The sequence below is a fragment of the Saccopteryx leptura genome, chromosome 6 (genome assembly GCF_036850995.1).
Source record: "Saccopteryx leptura isolate mSacLep1 chromosome 6, mSacLep1_pri_phased_curated, whole genome shotgun sequence".
Lineage (NCBI taxonomy): Eukaryota > Metazoa > Chordata > Mammalia > Chiroptera > Emballonuridae > Saccopteryx > Saccopteryx leptura.
In genome coordinates this window covers 90140578-90156888 of record NC_089508.1, presented here as the reverse complement: position 1 = coordinate 90156888, position 16311 = coordinate 90140578, and the positions used below count along the sequence as shown (strand labels likewise).

The window sequence follows — 16311 nt, the reverse complement described above, 5'->3', positions numbered from 1 at the left end:
CGGTTTTACTGTCAGAATTTTTTTTCTTTTCTTTTTTTGTTAAGTAAGAGGCAGGGAGACAGAGAAACAGACTCCCGCTTGCGCCCCAGCCAGTTCCATCCAGCAAGCCAGAACCCATTTCAGCGCTTGAGGCAAGGCCATGGAGCAGTCTGCAGGCCCAGGGCCAAATTGCTCTAACCAAGCTTCAGGAGGGGAGAGAAGAGAAGAGGGGAGGGGGAGGGGAAAAAGGAAAAGGAAAAGGGAGGAAGGGTGGAGAAGCAGATGGTTGCTTCTCCTGTTTACCCTGACTGGATTCCCAGGAATTGCACATGCCGGGCTGACTTACTACTGCTGAGTCAACCACCCAGGGCCAGAATATTTGGGGTTTTTTTTGTTGTTGTTGTTTGTTTGTTTGTCAGACACAGAGAGAGTCAGAGAGAAGGACAGATAGTGACATATAGACAGGAAAGGAGAGAGATGAGAAGAATCAGTTCTTCATTGTGGCACCTTAGTTATTCATGATTGCTTTCTCACATGTGCCTTGAACAGGGGGGTTACAACAGAGCGAGTGACCCCTTGCTCAAGCCAGAGACCTTGGGCTCAAGCCAGCAACCATAGGGTCATATCTGTGATCCCACGCTCAAGCCAACGACCTTGGGGTTTTGAACCTGGGTCCTCCGTGTCCCAGTTGAACTCTCTATCCACTGTGCCACTGCTTGGTCAAGCCAGAATATTTTATTTTATTGTAATATTTTTCATTGACTCATATTTTATCCAAATTCATTATCTTTAGATCTCTTAAACTCTGGTGTTGTTATAGTTCTTCTGAGGTTAGAGCCTATCAGTTTTTGTGAAGAGTCAACTGAGAATATTCTGTAAAAAGTCAGAGCAACTAGGTTCCAAGAGAAATTAGGATTTATTCTCTTACCTTTGTTGATCAGCAGTAGAAAACTAGATGTTTTGTATGAATTGGAATCCTTGAGATTTGTTGGATTTGTTTCCATTATCATAAAAAAACTAAATATATGGGTCTCTTCTTTTTTTTTTTTTTTTTTTTTTTTTTTTAAGCAAAGTGGGGAAGGGGATATAGACAAAGAGTGATGAGAAGCATCAACTCGTAGTTGTGGCACTTTAGTTGTTCAATGATTGCTTTCTCATATGTACCACATGGGGTTGCAGCCAAGCTAATAACCCCTTGCTTAAGCCAGCAACCTTTGGGCTCAAGCCAGCAACCATGAGATCATGTCTTTGATCCCACGCTCAAGCTGACAACCTCAGGGTTTCAAACCTAGGACCTCAGCATGCCAGGTCCATGCTTTATCTACTGTGCCACCACCAGTCAGGCTCTCTCCCTATTTTTTATTTATTTTTATTTTTATTTTTTTTGTATTTTTCCAAAGTTAGAAGCAGGGAGGCAGAGAGACAGACTCCCACATGTGCCCGATCAGGATCCACCTGGCATGCCCAGTAGGGGGCGATGCTCTGCCCATCTGGGGCATTGCTTCATTGCAACCAGAGCAGTTCTAGTGCCTGAGGCAGAGGCCATGGAGCTATCCTTAGCACCCAGGTCAACTTTACTCCAATGTAGCCTTGGCTGCGGAAGAGGAAGAGAGAGACAGAGAGAGAGAGAGATAGGAGAGGGGAGGGTGGAGAAGCAGATGGGTGCTTCTGTGTGCCCTGTTCAGTAATCAAACCTGGGACTTCCACACGCCAGGCCAATGCTCTACAACTGAGCCAATTGGCCAGGGCCTTCTCCATATTTTTTACTGTATTAAGATCCCTTTGAGCCTGACCAGGTGGTGGTGCAGTGGCTAGAGCGTCAACCTGGGATGCTGAGGACCCAGGTTCAAAATTCAGAAGTCTCTGGCTTGAGTGTGGAATCATAGACATGATCCCATGGTCACTGGCTTGAGCCCAAGTTCGTTGGCTTGAGCAAGAGGTCACTGGCTCGGCTGGATCCCCCTGTGGTCAAGGTACATATGAGAAGCATCAGTGAACAGCTAAGGTGCCATAACTATGAGTTGATGCTTCTCATCTCTATCCCTTCCTGTCTCTCTCTTTCACTTAAAAAAAGGGTTCCTTTGGCTAATTTCCCCATATTAATGATTAAGTTACATATTATGCTCTGTATACTTTTTTAAAATGTATCACTCTGTATTTTAAATATTTGTATATGTTCATAACTTTTTCTTTGCTGAAAAATTCTTTTTGTATTTGACAGAGACAGTGAGAGGGGCAGATAGATATAGACAGACAGGAAGGGAGAGAGATGAGAAGCATCAATTCTTCGTTGTAGCTGCGAGAGAGGAAGCTACAATTAGTGAACAATTAGTTGTTCACTGATTGCTTTCTCATATGTGCCTTGACCTCAGGGGCTCAAGCCAGTGACCATGGGGTCATGTCTATGATCCTGTGCTCAAGCCTGCGACCTCGGGGTTTCGAATCTAGGTTCTCTGTGCCCCAGTCTGACACTCTCTCGGCTGCACCAACCTCCTGGTCAGGAGATAATATTTACTGACAAAGTTAATGTTGATAAAAATATGTCATTAGTCATACAGCACAGTGGTTTTCAAACTCTTTGATATCAGGACCCTTTACATTCTTAAATTATTCAGGACCCCAGAGAACCTTTTTTTGCATAGGTTGTATCAAGTATGTAGAAAAAGTCTGGCTTCGTACATACATGCAAGAAAAGGGGGGATATTTTAATAACCTTTTCAGATAATTATCAAATTTTTTTGCTATATTAAAACTCAGTGGTAATCTCTTAAAAGTTAGTTGTAATGTAGAATCTGAAACCACATCAATGACTTTTTCATGCTCAAAAGTTACTGGTCTATGTTGCACCTTAATTCCTTACCCTTTGTTACATCATACAGTACTTATTTGGAAAGTGTGGTTCCCTCCTTTGTACAGATCTTCTAAATGTTACACATTTCATCATATAGTATAGAAGCATCATGCATGTTAGTATTACTACTGATCTCATCAGAAAATTCTTAAGAAAAGAAGCTGTCAAGGTCACAGTGGTGGGTACAATTTTTTTTCCTCCTTTTTCCAAGTGAGAAGAGGAGAGATAGTGAGACAGACACCCTCATGCACCCTGGTATCTACCCAGCAATCCCCATCTGGGGCCAATGCTCTTCCCATCTGGGCCATGATCACAACTGAGCTATTTTTAGGGCCTGAGGCAGAGGCTCCACAGAGCCATCCTCAGTGCCTGGAGCTGATGCACTGGAACCAATAGAGCAGGGGTCCCCAAACTTTTTACACAGGGGGCCAGTTTACTGTCCCTCAGACTGTTGGAGGGCCGGACTATAAAAAAAACTATGAACAAATCCCTATGCACACTGCACATATCTTATTTTAAAGTAAAAAAACAAAATGGGAACAAATACAATATTTAAAATAAAGAACAAGTAAATTTAAATCAACAAACTGACCAGTATTTCAATGGGAACTATGCTCCTCTCACTGACCACCAATGAAAGAAGTGCTCCTTCTGGAAGTGCGGCGGGGGCCGGATAAATGGCCTCAGGGGGCCGCAGTTTGGGGACCCCTGCAATAGAGCCATCGCTACAGGAGAGAGAGAGAAGGGGGGAGGGGTGAAGAAGCAGATGGTCACTTCTCCTGTGTGCCCTGACTGCGAATCAAACCCAGGACATTCACACTCTAGGCTGTCAATCTACCACTGAGCCAACCAGTCAGGGACAAATTTTTCAAATGTTTAACATTTACTTGAAAACTCAGCTTTTATCATTGACAGACACTTGTGTATTTTATTTTCCTTGAAGTAAGAGCTCACTTTTTTCATTTTCGAAGAAATATATGCCAGATACATAAGTCTTTAAATGGCTGGTTCAGATTGTTACTCAAATAATTGTACAAGTACTCTTCCTTGAGACAACCATTGTACTTCAGTTTGCGAAGAGAAGTACTTCATGTATACTTTCCATATCTTTACACAGACTATTTAAAAAATGAAAACATGCACTCAAGAGGGTTGGAATTTCATAATATTAAATTAAGCCTGACCAGGCGGTGGCGCAGTGGATAGAGCGTCAGACTGGGATGCGGAAGACCCAGGTTCAAGACCCAGAGGTCGCCAGCTTGAGCGCGGGCTCATCTGGTTTGAGCAAAAGCTCACTAACTTGAGCCCAAGATCGCTGGCTTGAGCAAGGGGTTACTTGGTCTGCTGAAGGCCCACGGTCAAGGCACATATGAGAAAGCAATCAGTTAATAACTAAGGTGTTGCAACCTGCAACGAAAAACTAATGATTTATGCTTCTCATTTCTCTGTTTCTGTCTGTCTGTCCCTGTCTAGCCCTCTCTCTGACTCTCTCTCTCTGTCTCTGTAAAAAAAAAATTTTTTTTAATGTGAAGAAGAGTCTTATGTAGATGTTTTTCTTGATTTTGTTGGAGAAGTCAAGAAATTTGATCTTAAAGCCCACAAATAATTATTGGCCCTTTGGTCTTACAGTACTGTCCAAAAGTAGTTAGTGGTTAGGGGATTCACATTTAAACTCCAATTTCAGAACTTACTACAAATCTGCAGTAACCAAAACAACGTGGTACTAGTATAAGGGTAGACATGTAGATCAATGGAATAGAATTAAGAATCCAGAAACAAATCTCCACTTCACGTCACTTTAGTTGTTCATTGATTGTTTATTTTATATGCTTTGACCAGGCAAGTCCAAGGTTTCCAACTGGCAACCTCCGCATTGTAGGTCAATACTTTACCCACTGAGCAACCACAGGCCAGGCTACATCATTTGATTTTTGATAGTAGTGCCAAGACAGTTCAGTGGGGAAAGGAAAGTCTTTTCAAATTCCAGTGCTGAAACAACTGCATATCCCCATGCACCAGAATGAAGTCAAGGCCCTTTCTCACACCATACACAAGATTAACTCAAAATGAATCAGATCCGAATGTAGGAGCTAACACTATTATAGAAGAAAGTATAGGTAAATCTTTATAAGTACTTGGGTTAGGCAAAGCCTTCTTAAATATGACATCAAAAGCCCAAAAAAATAATTTGGCCCTTGGCTGGTTTGCTCAGTGGATAGGGTTTTGGGCCAGCATATGGATATACCAAGTTCAGTCCCTGGTCAGGGAACACATGAGAAGCGACCATCTGCTTCTCTTCCTCTCTCTCTCTCCTACTTCTCTCCCTCTTCCCCTCTAGCAGCAGCCCATGGCTCAATTGGTTCAAGCTTCAGCCCCAGGTGCTGAGGATAGCTCTATTGATTCAAGCAATGGCCCAAGACAAGGTTTGCTAGGTAGATCCCGGTCCGGACGCATGCAAGAATCTGTCTATCTCCCATCCTCTCACTTAGAGAAAGAAAAGAATTTTGATTTCTTTAAAATTAAAAACTTTTACTCTTCAGAGGACAACATTATTAGGAAAGTGAAAAGAACTCACTGGAATGAGAGAAAAAATTGCAAATCATATCTGATAAGAGACATCTCTAGAATATAAAAAAGAACTCTTATCATTATAAAGCAGTAACTCAGTTACAGAACGGGCAAAAGATCTGAATAGGCACCTCTCCAAAGAAGGCATACAAATGGTTAATAATCATGTGAAAAGGTTCCTAACCTCATTAGCCATTTGAGAAATACAACTCAGAACTGCAGTGAGATACTACTTCACACCAATTGGATGGCTATAATAAAAAAGACAACAATGTTGGTCAGCATGTGGAGAAATTGGAAATATAATACATTGCTGCTGGGACTGTAAAGTGATATAGTCATTTTGGAAGAGTGTGGTGATTCCTTAAAAAGTTAAACATAGAGTTAACATAAAACCTAGCAATTCCTCACCTAGGCACATACTCAGGAGAAAAAGCTCCACACAGAAACTTACATGAATGTTCATAGCAACATTACTTGTAATCACCAAAAAATAGAATTAACCCAAATGTGCAGGAATTGATAAATGGATACATACAACAGAATACTATTATTCAGCAATAAAAAGAATGCATAATTGAAACTTGCTACAACATGGATGAACTGTGAAATCGTGTTAAGCAAAGTTAGACACATAGCCATGTGTTATTATTCCATTTATATATATAAATGTGCAGAATAGATAAAACCATAGAGACAGATTAGATGTTGTCTTGGGCTAGCGGGAGATGGATAATGATTGGTAATGGGTTTCTTTTGGGAGGTGAAAATGTTCTAGATTGTGGTGATGTTTGCATAGGGTAATTAATGGCTCTGAGGTTGTCAAGTAAACATGTATCTTAAACTTGGAATTTCTTTTAGGAAAAAATTACATACATCTTAAGTAAATACTATAGGAATCTATTTTGCTAGCGTAAAAGAAATATAACCAAATTACCTACTCTACTTTTCAGAAAGGAGAAGATGAGTATGCCAACATTGATGCCATCGTTGTATCGGTTGGTGTTGATGAAGAAATTGTTTATGCTAAGTCAACTGCCTTACAGGTAAGGGGTTATAGCAGTTCTTAGCCCTGACAGTAGTTGAATTATCTACTGCACTAGCCACATTAAAAATTTAATTCCTTAGTCCCAAATCTCAAGTACTATATACTGGCTACCATGTTAGAGCAGACATAGAATGTTTTCATCTTCATGAAAATTTCAGTAGGTAGCACTGATTTAGAACATAAAGAAGAAAGATGGATTTAACTGTATATATCAGAAAAAATCTAAACAGTGGGTTATACAAAATATTTTTTTTTTGAATAGTCTTTAGTGACCCAGTTTTTTCCCTTTCTTTACCATTAATAAAGTTTAGCATTTATGTTCGTGGTACAAAAATTGCCAGAGCTCCAGTCTTTACCTTCACATTCCGAGCCAAAGGAATGGAGAAAGGGAAGGAAATGGGAGAGAGACCTTCTTCCCTTTTTAAGGACATGTGCTTGAAGACCCACAGAATACTTCTACTTATAACTTACTGGCCAAAATTTAATATTGGCCATACCTAATTGCAAGAAAGGATGAGAAATAAGCCTTCATGCTGAGCAATGTGCCCAGCTAAAAATCTTGTCTTTTAGGGAGAAGAGAAATGAGTAAGTGGTATGCAGTTAGCAATCTTTAGGGGAGGTAGAATGCACAGTTCCCTAGTGTACTGTTCTGTCCCGTTTTATGCATTTCTGTCCTAAACGGTGAAGTAGTTTCTATAAACAAAAATTGTCCAAATGATTTGATGGGTTTTTTTATGGAATATTTCAAACATATAAAAGTAGGGAAAATAGTAATAATGAACTCCATTTATCCGTTATTCAGTTCTAATAAATTGTCAATTTCTGGCCTGTCTCATTTCATTTGTTCATATCCAGGTTACCCACCCCAGATTATTTTGAAGTTAACTTCATATAATCTTATTGTATAAATATTTTAATTATGTATACATTTATTTGTTTTTTTATCTTTAAATACTGTTGTCATTATTATCTTTTTCCATAGACATGGCTCTTTGGTTATGAACTAACTGATACTATCATGGTCTTCTGTGATGACAAAATCATTTTCATGGCCAGCAAGAAAAAAGTGGAGTTCTTAAAACAGATTGCCAACACTAAGGGCAATGAGAATGCAAATGGAGCTCCTGCCATTACACTGCTGATAAGAGAAAAGGTCAGAATTAATAAAGAATGCGTCATAAATGTGAAAGAATGTTTTAAAGTGATAAACAGAAATGCCTTCTAGGAATTTAAAAGAATACAAGGGGAATTTAAAAGAATATGGTGGTTGCGATTACAAAGTGGTTTTTTTGTTTTGTTTTGTTTTGTTTTGTTTGTATTTTTCTGAAGTGAGAAGTGGAAAGGCAGAGAGACAGACTCCCACATGCGCTAGACTGGTATCCACCCGGCAAGCCCAATAGGGGGCAGTGCTCAGCTGATGTGAGGCGTTGCTCTGTTGCAGCCAGAGTCATTCTAGTGCCTGAGGCCAAGGCCATGGAGCCATCCTCAGTGTCCCTGGCCAACTTTGCTCCAGTGGAGCCTTGGCTGCGGGAGGGGAAGAGAGAGATAGAGAGAAAGGAGAGGGGGAAGGATGGAGAAGCAGATAGGTGCTTCTCCTGTGTTCCCTGGCCGGAAATCGAACCTGGAACTTGCACACACCAGGCCGACGCTCTACCACTGAGCCAGCCAGCCAGGGCTTACAAAGTTTTGTCGCATTTTTATTGTTAAGAAGAAAAAAGTTCAATAATTCTGTCAGTTCTGCTGCAAAACAAATGGGCCATGAAATTCTGGTGAACACTAACTATCCAATCTCCAGAAAACTTTCAATTTACGTTTGTTTTCATCTGAGTACCTTAATTGGAGAAAATGACTTTATATATCCTTAAGAAAATTTAGATATAGCTTATTTTCAGTTTTTATTAAATGAGATCTTTTTTTGTCATACTGCTTACCTGACAAAGTTTTCTTTTTCTTAGAATATTGTTCACCTATGTGTTTGAGATTCTTAGCTGTTCCTGGAAAATAATAATCTTGTCAACTTATATGGCACTTTACTTAAGTGTGTAGAAATGTCCAAAGAGCCTGACCAGGTGGTGGTGCAGTTCATAGAGCATAGACTGGGACACTAAGGACCCAGGTTTGAAACCCTGAGGTCCTCAGCTTGAGTGTGGGTTCACCAGCTTGAGCGCAGGGTCACAGACATGGCCCATGGTCTCTGGCTTGAGCCCAAAGGTCACTGACTCAGTTGGAGCCCCCCTGCAGTCAAGGCATGTATGAGAAAGCAATCAATGAAAACCTAATAACACAACTACAAGTTGATGCTTATCTCTCTCCCTTCCTGTCTGTCTCTGTGTGTCTCTCTCGCTAAATAGAGAAAGAGAGAGAGAGAGAGAGAAATTTTGTGTTAAATGTTTTGTGTCTGCCTTAAAGAAGTAGGTAGGGCTTGGAGGTAGAATTTATTTCCAGGGTTTGGGACATTTGTCTCTGCCTTTTTGTTAGTAGTAGAACATAGATGTCTAATTCTAAAACCAATTGACAAACCCCTCTTTTTCCCTGTGACACTGATAGAATGAAAGTAATAAGAGCAGCTTTGACAAAATGATTGAAGCCATTAAAGAAAGCAAGAATGGCAAGAAAATTGGAGTGTTCAGCAAAGACAAATTCCCTGGAGAGTTCATGAAGAGCTGGAATGACTCCCTCAACAAAGAGGGTTTTGACAAAGTAAGGATACTCCTGGAAACAAGCAAATTGAGAGTTGAGAAGGCAAAAGTATGATGGGCTTCCTTAACAGATAGTGCAGAGAATGTGGGAGTTATACATTCATTCGCATTTTTGTTGTTCATTCCCTTTGGCTAAGCAGTGAGCGGATTTTACTTTTCACTCAGGAGTGAGGTGTGCAGAAGATCAGCTACTTTAAAAAGTTGCTTGTTGAGCTCTTGCCGGGTAACTAAATTGGTTAGAGTGCTGTCCTGGTAAGCCAAGTTTGTAGGTTTGCTCCCTGGTCAGGGCACATTTAAGAATTAACCAATGAATGCATAAATAAACAGAACAACAAATTGATGGTTTTCTCTCCTTTCACTGTGAAACCAGTTTAAAAATAACTACATAAAGATTTATTTAAAAGAGTCAAGTCTTTTGTCCAGGAAAATTTTGTGGGGTTTTTGTTTGTTTGTTTCTTTTTTTCCCCTGATTTACCTCTTTCTTCAGCTTTACAAAAACCTCTAGAGAGGGGTGTTTGCATTTACATTTAAATGGGAGTACATTAATTTGCCTGACCAGGCAGTGGTCTGGTGGATAGAGTGTGGGACTGGGATGCAGATGACCCAGGTTAGTAACCCCGAGGTTGCAGCTTGAGCAAGGGCTCATCTGGCTTGTGTGCAGGCTCACCAGCTTGAGCATGGGATCACAGACATGACCCCATAGTCACTGGCTTGAGGCCAAAGGTCACTGGTGTGAGCAAGGCACACTCGCTTTGCTGTAGGCACCTGGTCAAGGCACATAAGAGAAAGCAATCAATGAACAACTAAGGTGCTGCAACAAAGAATTGAAGCTTCTCATCTCTCCCCTTCCTGTCTGTCCCTATCTGTCTCTCTCTATATCTCTCTCTGTGTCATAAATAAACAAAAATTTTAAAGAAATAATAGATTAGTTTAATGCCTCTTAAAATATATACAATAACCTGGTAAAGAGTTACTTCAGATGTTTAATAAATCCAAGAAAAGACTATTTAGATATTCTTCAAACTACTGATAAATCATTTGCTAAATAGCCCAATATCATAACTTAAAATATTCACATTGGGAAAGATGCATTTCTTTTGCAATTCTATATGTCCATGTTCAAAACATTTTCTCACTTTGACTACAGATAGATATCAGTGCAGTTGTGGCCTATACCATTGCGGTCAAGGAAGACGGGGAGCTCAACCTAATGAAGAAAGCAGCCAGCATTACCTCTGAGGTCTTCAATAAATTCTTCAAGGAAAGAGTCATGGAAATAGTTGATGCAGATGAGGTAAATGGAGATGGGAAAGTCTTTTTACTGTTGAAGCAGAAGTAAGTCCCTACCATGCAGTGTTTGGGTATGTTTCAGTTTCCTTTGATAATTAAGTTGGTGTGTGTCATTGTGCCCACTCTCCTTGAAAATAACTGTAAGCCGACAATGTAGTTTTAAGACTTTTATAGCATCCTAAATGATACCAGGATATGTGTTGTCTTCCATGATAAAATCCAAAGTCATGTCATTCCTTCTTGCCACCCTCTATTAAGTATTGTTTCATTTCTGGGTACACTTACAGAAAGTTCGCCACAGCAAACTTGCTGAGTCTGTGGAAAAGGCCATTGAAGAGAAAAAATACCTAGCTGGGGCAGACCCCTCTACTGTGGAAATGTGTTATCCTCCTATCATTCAGAGTGGTGGCAACTATAATCTCAAGTTCAGTGTGGTGAGGTAAGTATGAGGACTTCAAAATAAATCAATAGCCAGAGCATTTCAGCCTTCAGCCTGTTTTTCTTTTGACTCATTACAGAAATCAGAAATGTAGGAGGAGACAGAATGACTATTAGTCTGCCTCTACATTGTCTTCTTGACTTATTCCATGAATATTTCTAGTACTTGAGTTCACAGTTACTCATTTCTTACTTGATTGTAAGTATTTTTCTAGATGATTAAAAATTCTTGGCAAAAAGGTATAAAACACGTACCCCAAAACATAAAAATTTTATTAGGTGTTTTATAATGTAATTCCCTTCTAATGTTTTGAAAGTATTGTACAGAATGCTTTTTACTCCTGGTCAGTCTGAAGAAACTAATTCACTTCTTAGTGGACTGGTGAATGAGTGACTCTTCACCACCATACTTTTAGAATTTAATGAATATAATTTAGTATATATTTTGCATATTTAGGATACAACTCAACTTTTTACTGAATTTTTATCCTAAAAGTTTTGGTCACTGATTTTACTCCAGAGCCTTTATAAATTGATTTATTTAAAACAAAATAGTTTAGGTCCTTCATCTGGTTCTGCTTTGGAATATAGCAGAGAAAGTTAGTGATTATAGATATTATGTGTCAGTGATACTAAGGACTTTTCTAATTTGGGTAATGAAGTGCTTTCTTCTTTGATCTCTAGTGACAAGAATCACATGCATTTTGGGGCCATCACTTGTGCCATGGGTATTCGCTTCAAATCTTACTGCTCCAACCTTGTTCGCACTTTGATGGTTGATCCTACTCAGGATGTTCAAGAAAATTATACCTTTTTGCTCCAGCTTCAAGAGGAGCTGCTAAAGGAATTAAGACATGGTGAGGTGCCTTATAAAAGAAGGTTTGGAAATCATGTAACAAAAGTATTATTAGTATTTATATAAGTTTATATTCTTCAGGCTATCATACTAAAAATAGAATTAGTTTTTACTAAACTCTATATCCTAGTGTTTAGTTCTTGAGTCTACTTTTCTTTTAGACATGAAATGGTTATTGTGTTTTACAGTGATGTTTATAAAAACTTCTTTTGTCCAGGTGCTCATAGAATATCATGACCTATTATTTTATTACTCTTCTTGAGCACTTTAGGAAGTTTGTTTTTTTTAAGCTGAGGTACAACTGACATACAAAATTATGTTTGTTTCAGGTATACAAACAACATAATGATTCAGTATCTGTATATGTTATGAAATGTTCACCACAGTAAGTCTAGTTAGCATTCTTGTGATGAGTGAGTTTTTGTGGCTTTTTTTGTTTGTTTTTGTATTTTTCCGAAGTTAGAAGTGGGAGGCAGAGAGACAGACTCCCGCATGCGCCTGACCGGGATCCACCCAGCATGCCCACCAGGGGGCAATGCTCCACCCATCTGGGGCATTGCTCCATTGCAGCCAGAGTCATCATAGTGCCTGAGGTGGGGGCCATGGAGCCGTCCTCAGCTCCTGGGCCAACTTTGCTCCAATGGAGCCTTTGGCTGCAGGAGGGGAAGAGAGAGAGAGAGGGGAAGGAGAGGGGGAGGGGTGGAGAAGCAGATAGGAACTTCTCTTGTGTGCCCTGACTGGGAATTGAGTCTGGGACTTCCACACGCTGGGCCGACGCTTTACCACTGAGCCAACCAGCCAGGGCCTGAGTGAGATCTTTCAAGATTTATTCTCTTAGCAACTTTCAAATACACAATACAGTATTATTAACTGTATGTCATGCTGTACATTACATCCTCATGACTTATTTTATAATGGGAAGTTTGTACCTTTTGATTCTTTTCACCCATTTCACCCACCTCCCAACCCCTGCTAGTATCAACCACCAACCTGTTCTCTCTGTGAGCTTCGTTGGTTGGTTGGTTGGCTTGTGAGTTTCCACATATAACTGAGATCATATGGTATTTATCTCTAACTTAATTTACTTAGTATATTAACTTAGTGTACTATAACTAGGGTTCATCCATGTTGTTTCAGATGGCAAGGTTTCATTTTTTTATGTCTTTTTTTTTTTTTTTAATTTTTTTTTTTTTTTTTCTGAAGCTAGAAACGGGGAGAGACAGTCAGATAGACTCCCGCATGCGCCCGACTGGAATCCACCCGGCACGCCCACCAGGGGGCGATGCTCTGCCCCTCTGGGGCATCGCTCTGCTGCGACCAGAGCCACTCTAGCGCCTGGGACAGAGGCCAAGGAGCCATCCCCAGCGCCCGGGCCATCTTTGCTCCAATGGAGCCTTGGCTGCGGGAGGGGAAGAGAGAGACAGAGAGGAAGGAGGGGGGGGTGGAGAAGCAAATGGGCGCTTCTCCTATGTGCCCTGGCCAGGAATTGAATCCGGGTCCCCCGCGCCAGGCCGACGCTCTACCGCTGAGCCAACCGGCCAGGGCCTTATTTTTTTATGTCTTAATAATAATCTAGTGTGTGTGTGTTAATTCTTAATTCTTAACACAGGGTTTAGGGGCACTGAATTCCTTCCAAGTTGAAAATTCATATATAACTTTGGACTCCAAAAAATTTTACTAATAGCCAACTATTGACCAGAAACCTTACCAATATCATAAACACATACTGTGTATATTATATGCATAATCTACTATATTTGTACAATAAAGTAAAGCTAGAGAAAAGAAAATGTTACAAAGAAATCATAAGGAGCCTGATCTGGTAGTGCCTGACCAGACAGTGGCTCAGTACATAGAGCGTCAGACTGGGATGTGGAGGACCCACGTTCAAAACCCGGAGGCCTCCAGCTTGAGTGTGGGCTCATCCAGCTTGAGTGCAGACATGTTGGCTTGAGCGCAGGATCGCTGGTTTGAGTGTAGGATTATAGACATGACCCCATGGTTGCTAGCTTGAGCCCAAAGGTTGCTGGCTTGAAGCCCAAGGTTGCTGGCTTGAGCAAGGGGTCACTATTCTGTAGCCCCCGGTCAAGGCACATATGAGAAAGCAATCAATGAACAACTAAGGTGCCGCAATGAAGAATTGATGCTTCTCATCTCTCTCCGTTCCTGTCTGTCCCTTTCTCTCAGTCACATGTAAAAAAAGAAATCATAAGGAAAATACATTTGTAGTATTTGTCAAAAAAAATCTACATATAAGTGGACCCATGCTGTTCAAACTGGTGTTCAAAGATCAACTGTACCATATCTTCTTTATCCATTCATCCGTGTATGGACACTTAGGTTGTTTCTGTATCTTGACTATTATAAATAGTGCTGCAGTGAACCTGGGAGTGCATATATCTTTTCTAATTAGTGTTTTTGTAGTTTCTTTCTTTTTTTTTAATATCTGCAAGTGGAATTCCTGGATCATATGGCAGTTCTATTTTTAATTATTTTGTTGAACTTCCATAGTGTTTTCCATAGTGGCTGCACGGGTTTAAAATTTCACAAGGGATTGCTTTTCTCCACGCCCTTGTCAACACTTGTTATTTCTTGTCTTTCTGTTAATAGCTATCCTAACAGGTATGAAGTGATAGTTCATTGTGGTTTTGATTTGCATTTCCCTTATAATTAATGATGTTGAGCATCTTTTCATGTACTTGTTGGTAGTTTGTATGTTTTCTTTGAGAAAATGTTCAAATTTTTTTGCCCATTTTTAATTGGATTGTTTATTACTATTGAGTTGCATGAGTTCTTTGGATATTTTGGAAATTAATCCTTATCAAGTATGTGATTTGCAAAGATTTTCACCTATTCAGTTGGTTGCCTTTTCATTTTGTTAAAGGTTCATTTGCTGTGCAGAACTTTTTAGTTAGATGTAGACCCACTTGTTTTTTTCTGCTTTTGTTGCCTTTGCTTCTGGTGTCAAGTTCAAACAATCATCCCCAAAACTAATGTCAAGAAGCTTATCACCTATACAGGGGGTGGGCAAAAGGAGGTTTATAGTTTTTATTGAAAATAATACCATAATTACAATAATTCAGGTATAAACTGTGTTTTGTATGCTCAAAACTATAAATATAGTTTTGTCCACCCCTGTATTTTCTTCTAGGAGTTTTGTGATTTCAGGTCTTCCTTTCAAGTTTGTCATTTATTTCAGTTCTTATTTGTGTGTGTTGTAGCACAGTGGTCCAATTTCATTTTTTCTGAATGTTGCAGTCCAGTTTTCCCAACATCATTAGAGAGAGTGTCTTTTCCCATTGTATATTTTTGGCTCCTTTGTCATTAATTAGTTGAACAAAATGTGTGTGAGTTTATTTCTGGGTTTTCTAATCTGTCCCATTGATCTTTGTGTCTGTTTTATGATAATACCTTGCTGTTTGGATTACTGTAGCTTTGTAATATAGTTTGAAATCGGAGCAAGACACCTTCAGATTTGTTCTTTTTTCTCAGGATTGCTGTGGATATTCAGGGTCATTGTGGTTTGTATGAATTTAGAATTGTTTATTCTAATTAAGGCTATTGGAATATTGATAGGGATTATATTAATTTTTAAATTGTTTTGGTAGTATGGACATTCTTCCAATGCATGAGCATGGAATATCTTTCCATTTATTTGTGTCTTAATTTCTTTTTTTTTTTTTTTTTTTTGTATTTTTCTGAAGCTGGAAACGGGGAGGCTGTCAGACAGACTCCCACATGTGCCTCACCGGGATCCACCCAGCACGCCCACCAGGGGGCGATGCTCTGCCCATCCGGGGCGTCACTCTGTTGCAACCAGAGCCACTCTAGCGCCTGGAGCAGAGGCCAAGGAGCCATCCCCAGCGCCCGGGCCATCTTTTGCTCCAATGGAGCCTCGGCTGCGGGAGGGAAAGAGAGAGACAGAGAGGAAGGAGAGGGGGAGGGGTGGAGAAGCAGATGGGCGCCTCTCCTGTGTGCCCTGGCCGGGAATCGAACCTGGGACTTCCGCATGCCAGGCCAACGCTCTACCACTGAGCCAACTGGCCAGGGCCTGTGTCTTAATTTCTTTATCAGTGTCTTACAGTTTTCAGTATATGGGTCTTTCATGTCCTTGGTTATCTTTATTCCTTTATATTTTATTATTTTTTATGTAATTGTGATATGGGATTGTTTTCTTAATTCTGATAATTTATTAGTGTTTATAAACTAAACAAATTCCTATATACTGATTTTGTATTCTACAACTTTACTGAATTCATTCTAACAGGTTTTTGGGTTTTCTATATATGATATGTCAAATGCAAATAGTGACAGTTCTACTTTTTCCTTTCCAATTTGGATGCCTTTTATTTCTTTTTCTTGCATAATTGCTTTGGCTAGGACTTCCAATACTATGGTTTCTTTCTTTTTCTTTTTTTTTTAAGTGAGAGGAGAGGAGATAGACAGATTCCCACACATACCCCAACCAGGATCCACACAGCAGCCCCTGTCTGCGGCTGATGCTTGAATCAACTGAGCTATTTTAAGTGCCTGCAGCTGACCTGCTTAGACTAACTAAGCTATCCTCAGCACCCAGGGCCCA

The 16311-nt window shown here is 40.0% G+C and overlaps 1 protein-coding gene across 1 annotated transcript in view; it reads left to right on the top strand.

Moving 5' to 3' along the window:
* Positions 1 to 16311, top strand: part of SUPT16H (SPT16 homolog, facilitates chromatin remodeling subunit) — a 51178-nt gene that overhangs the window by 12845 nt on the left and 22022 nt on the right. The window contains exons 2-7 of the mRNA XM_066388223.1: positions 6352 to 6444; positions 7429 to 7599; positions 8994 to 9146; positions 10293 to 10439; positions 10723 to 10874; positions 11558 to 11730. Coding sequence (XP_066244320.1) covers positions 6352 to 6444; positions 7429 to 7599; positions 8994 to 9146; positions 10293 to 10439; positions 10723 to 10874; positions 11558 to 11730 — 889 coding nt within the window. The remainder of the gene's footprint in view (positions 1 to 6351; positions 6445 to 7428; positions 7600 to 8993; positions 9147 to 10292; positions 10440 to 10722; positions 10875 to 11557; positions 11731 to 16311) is intronic.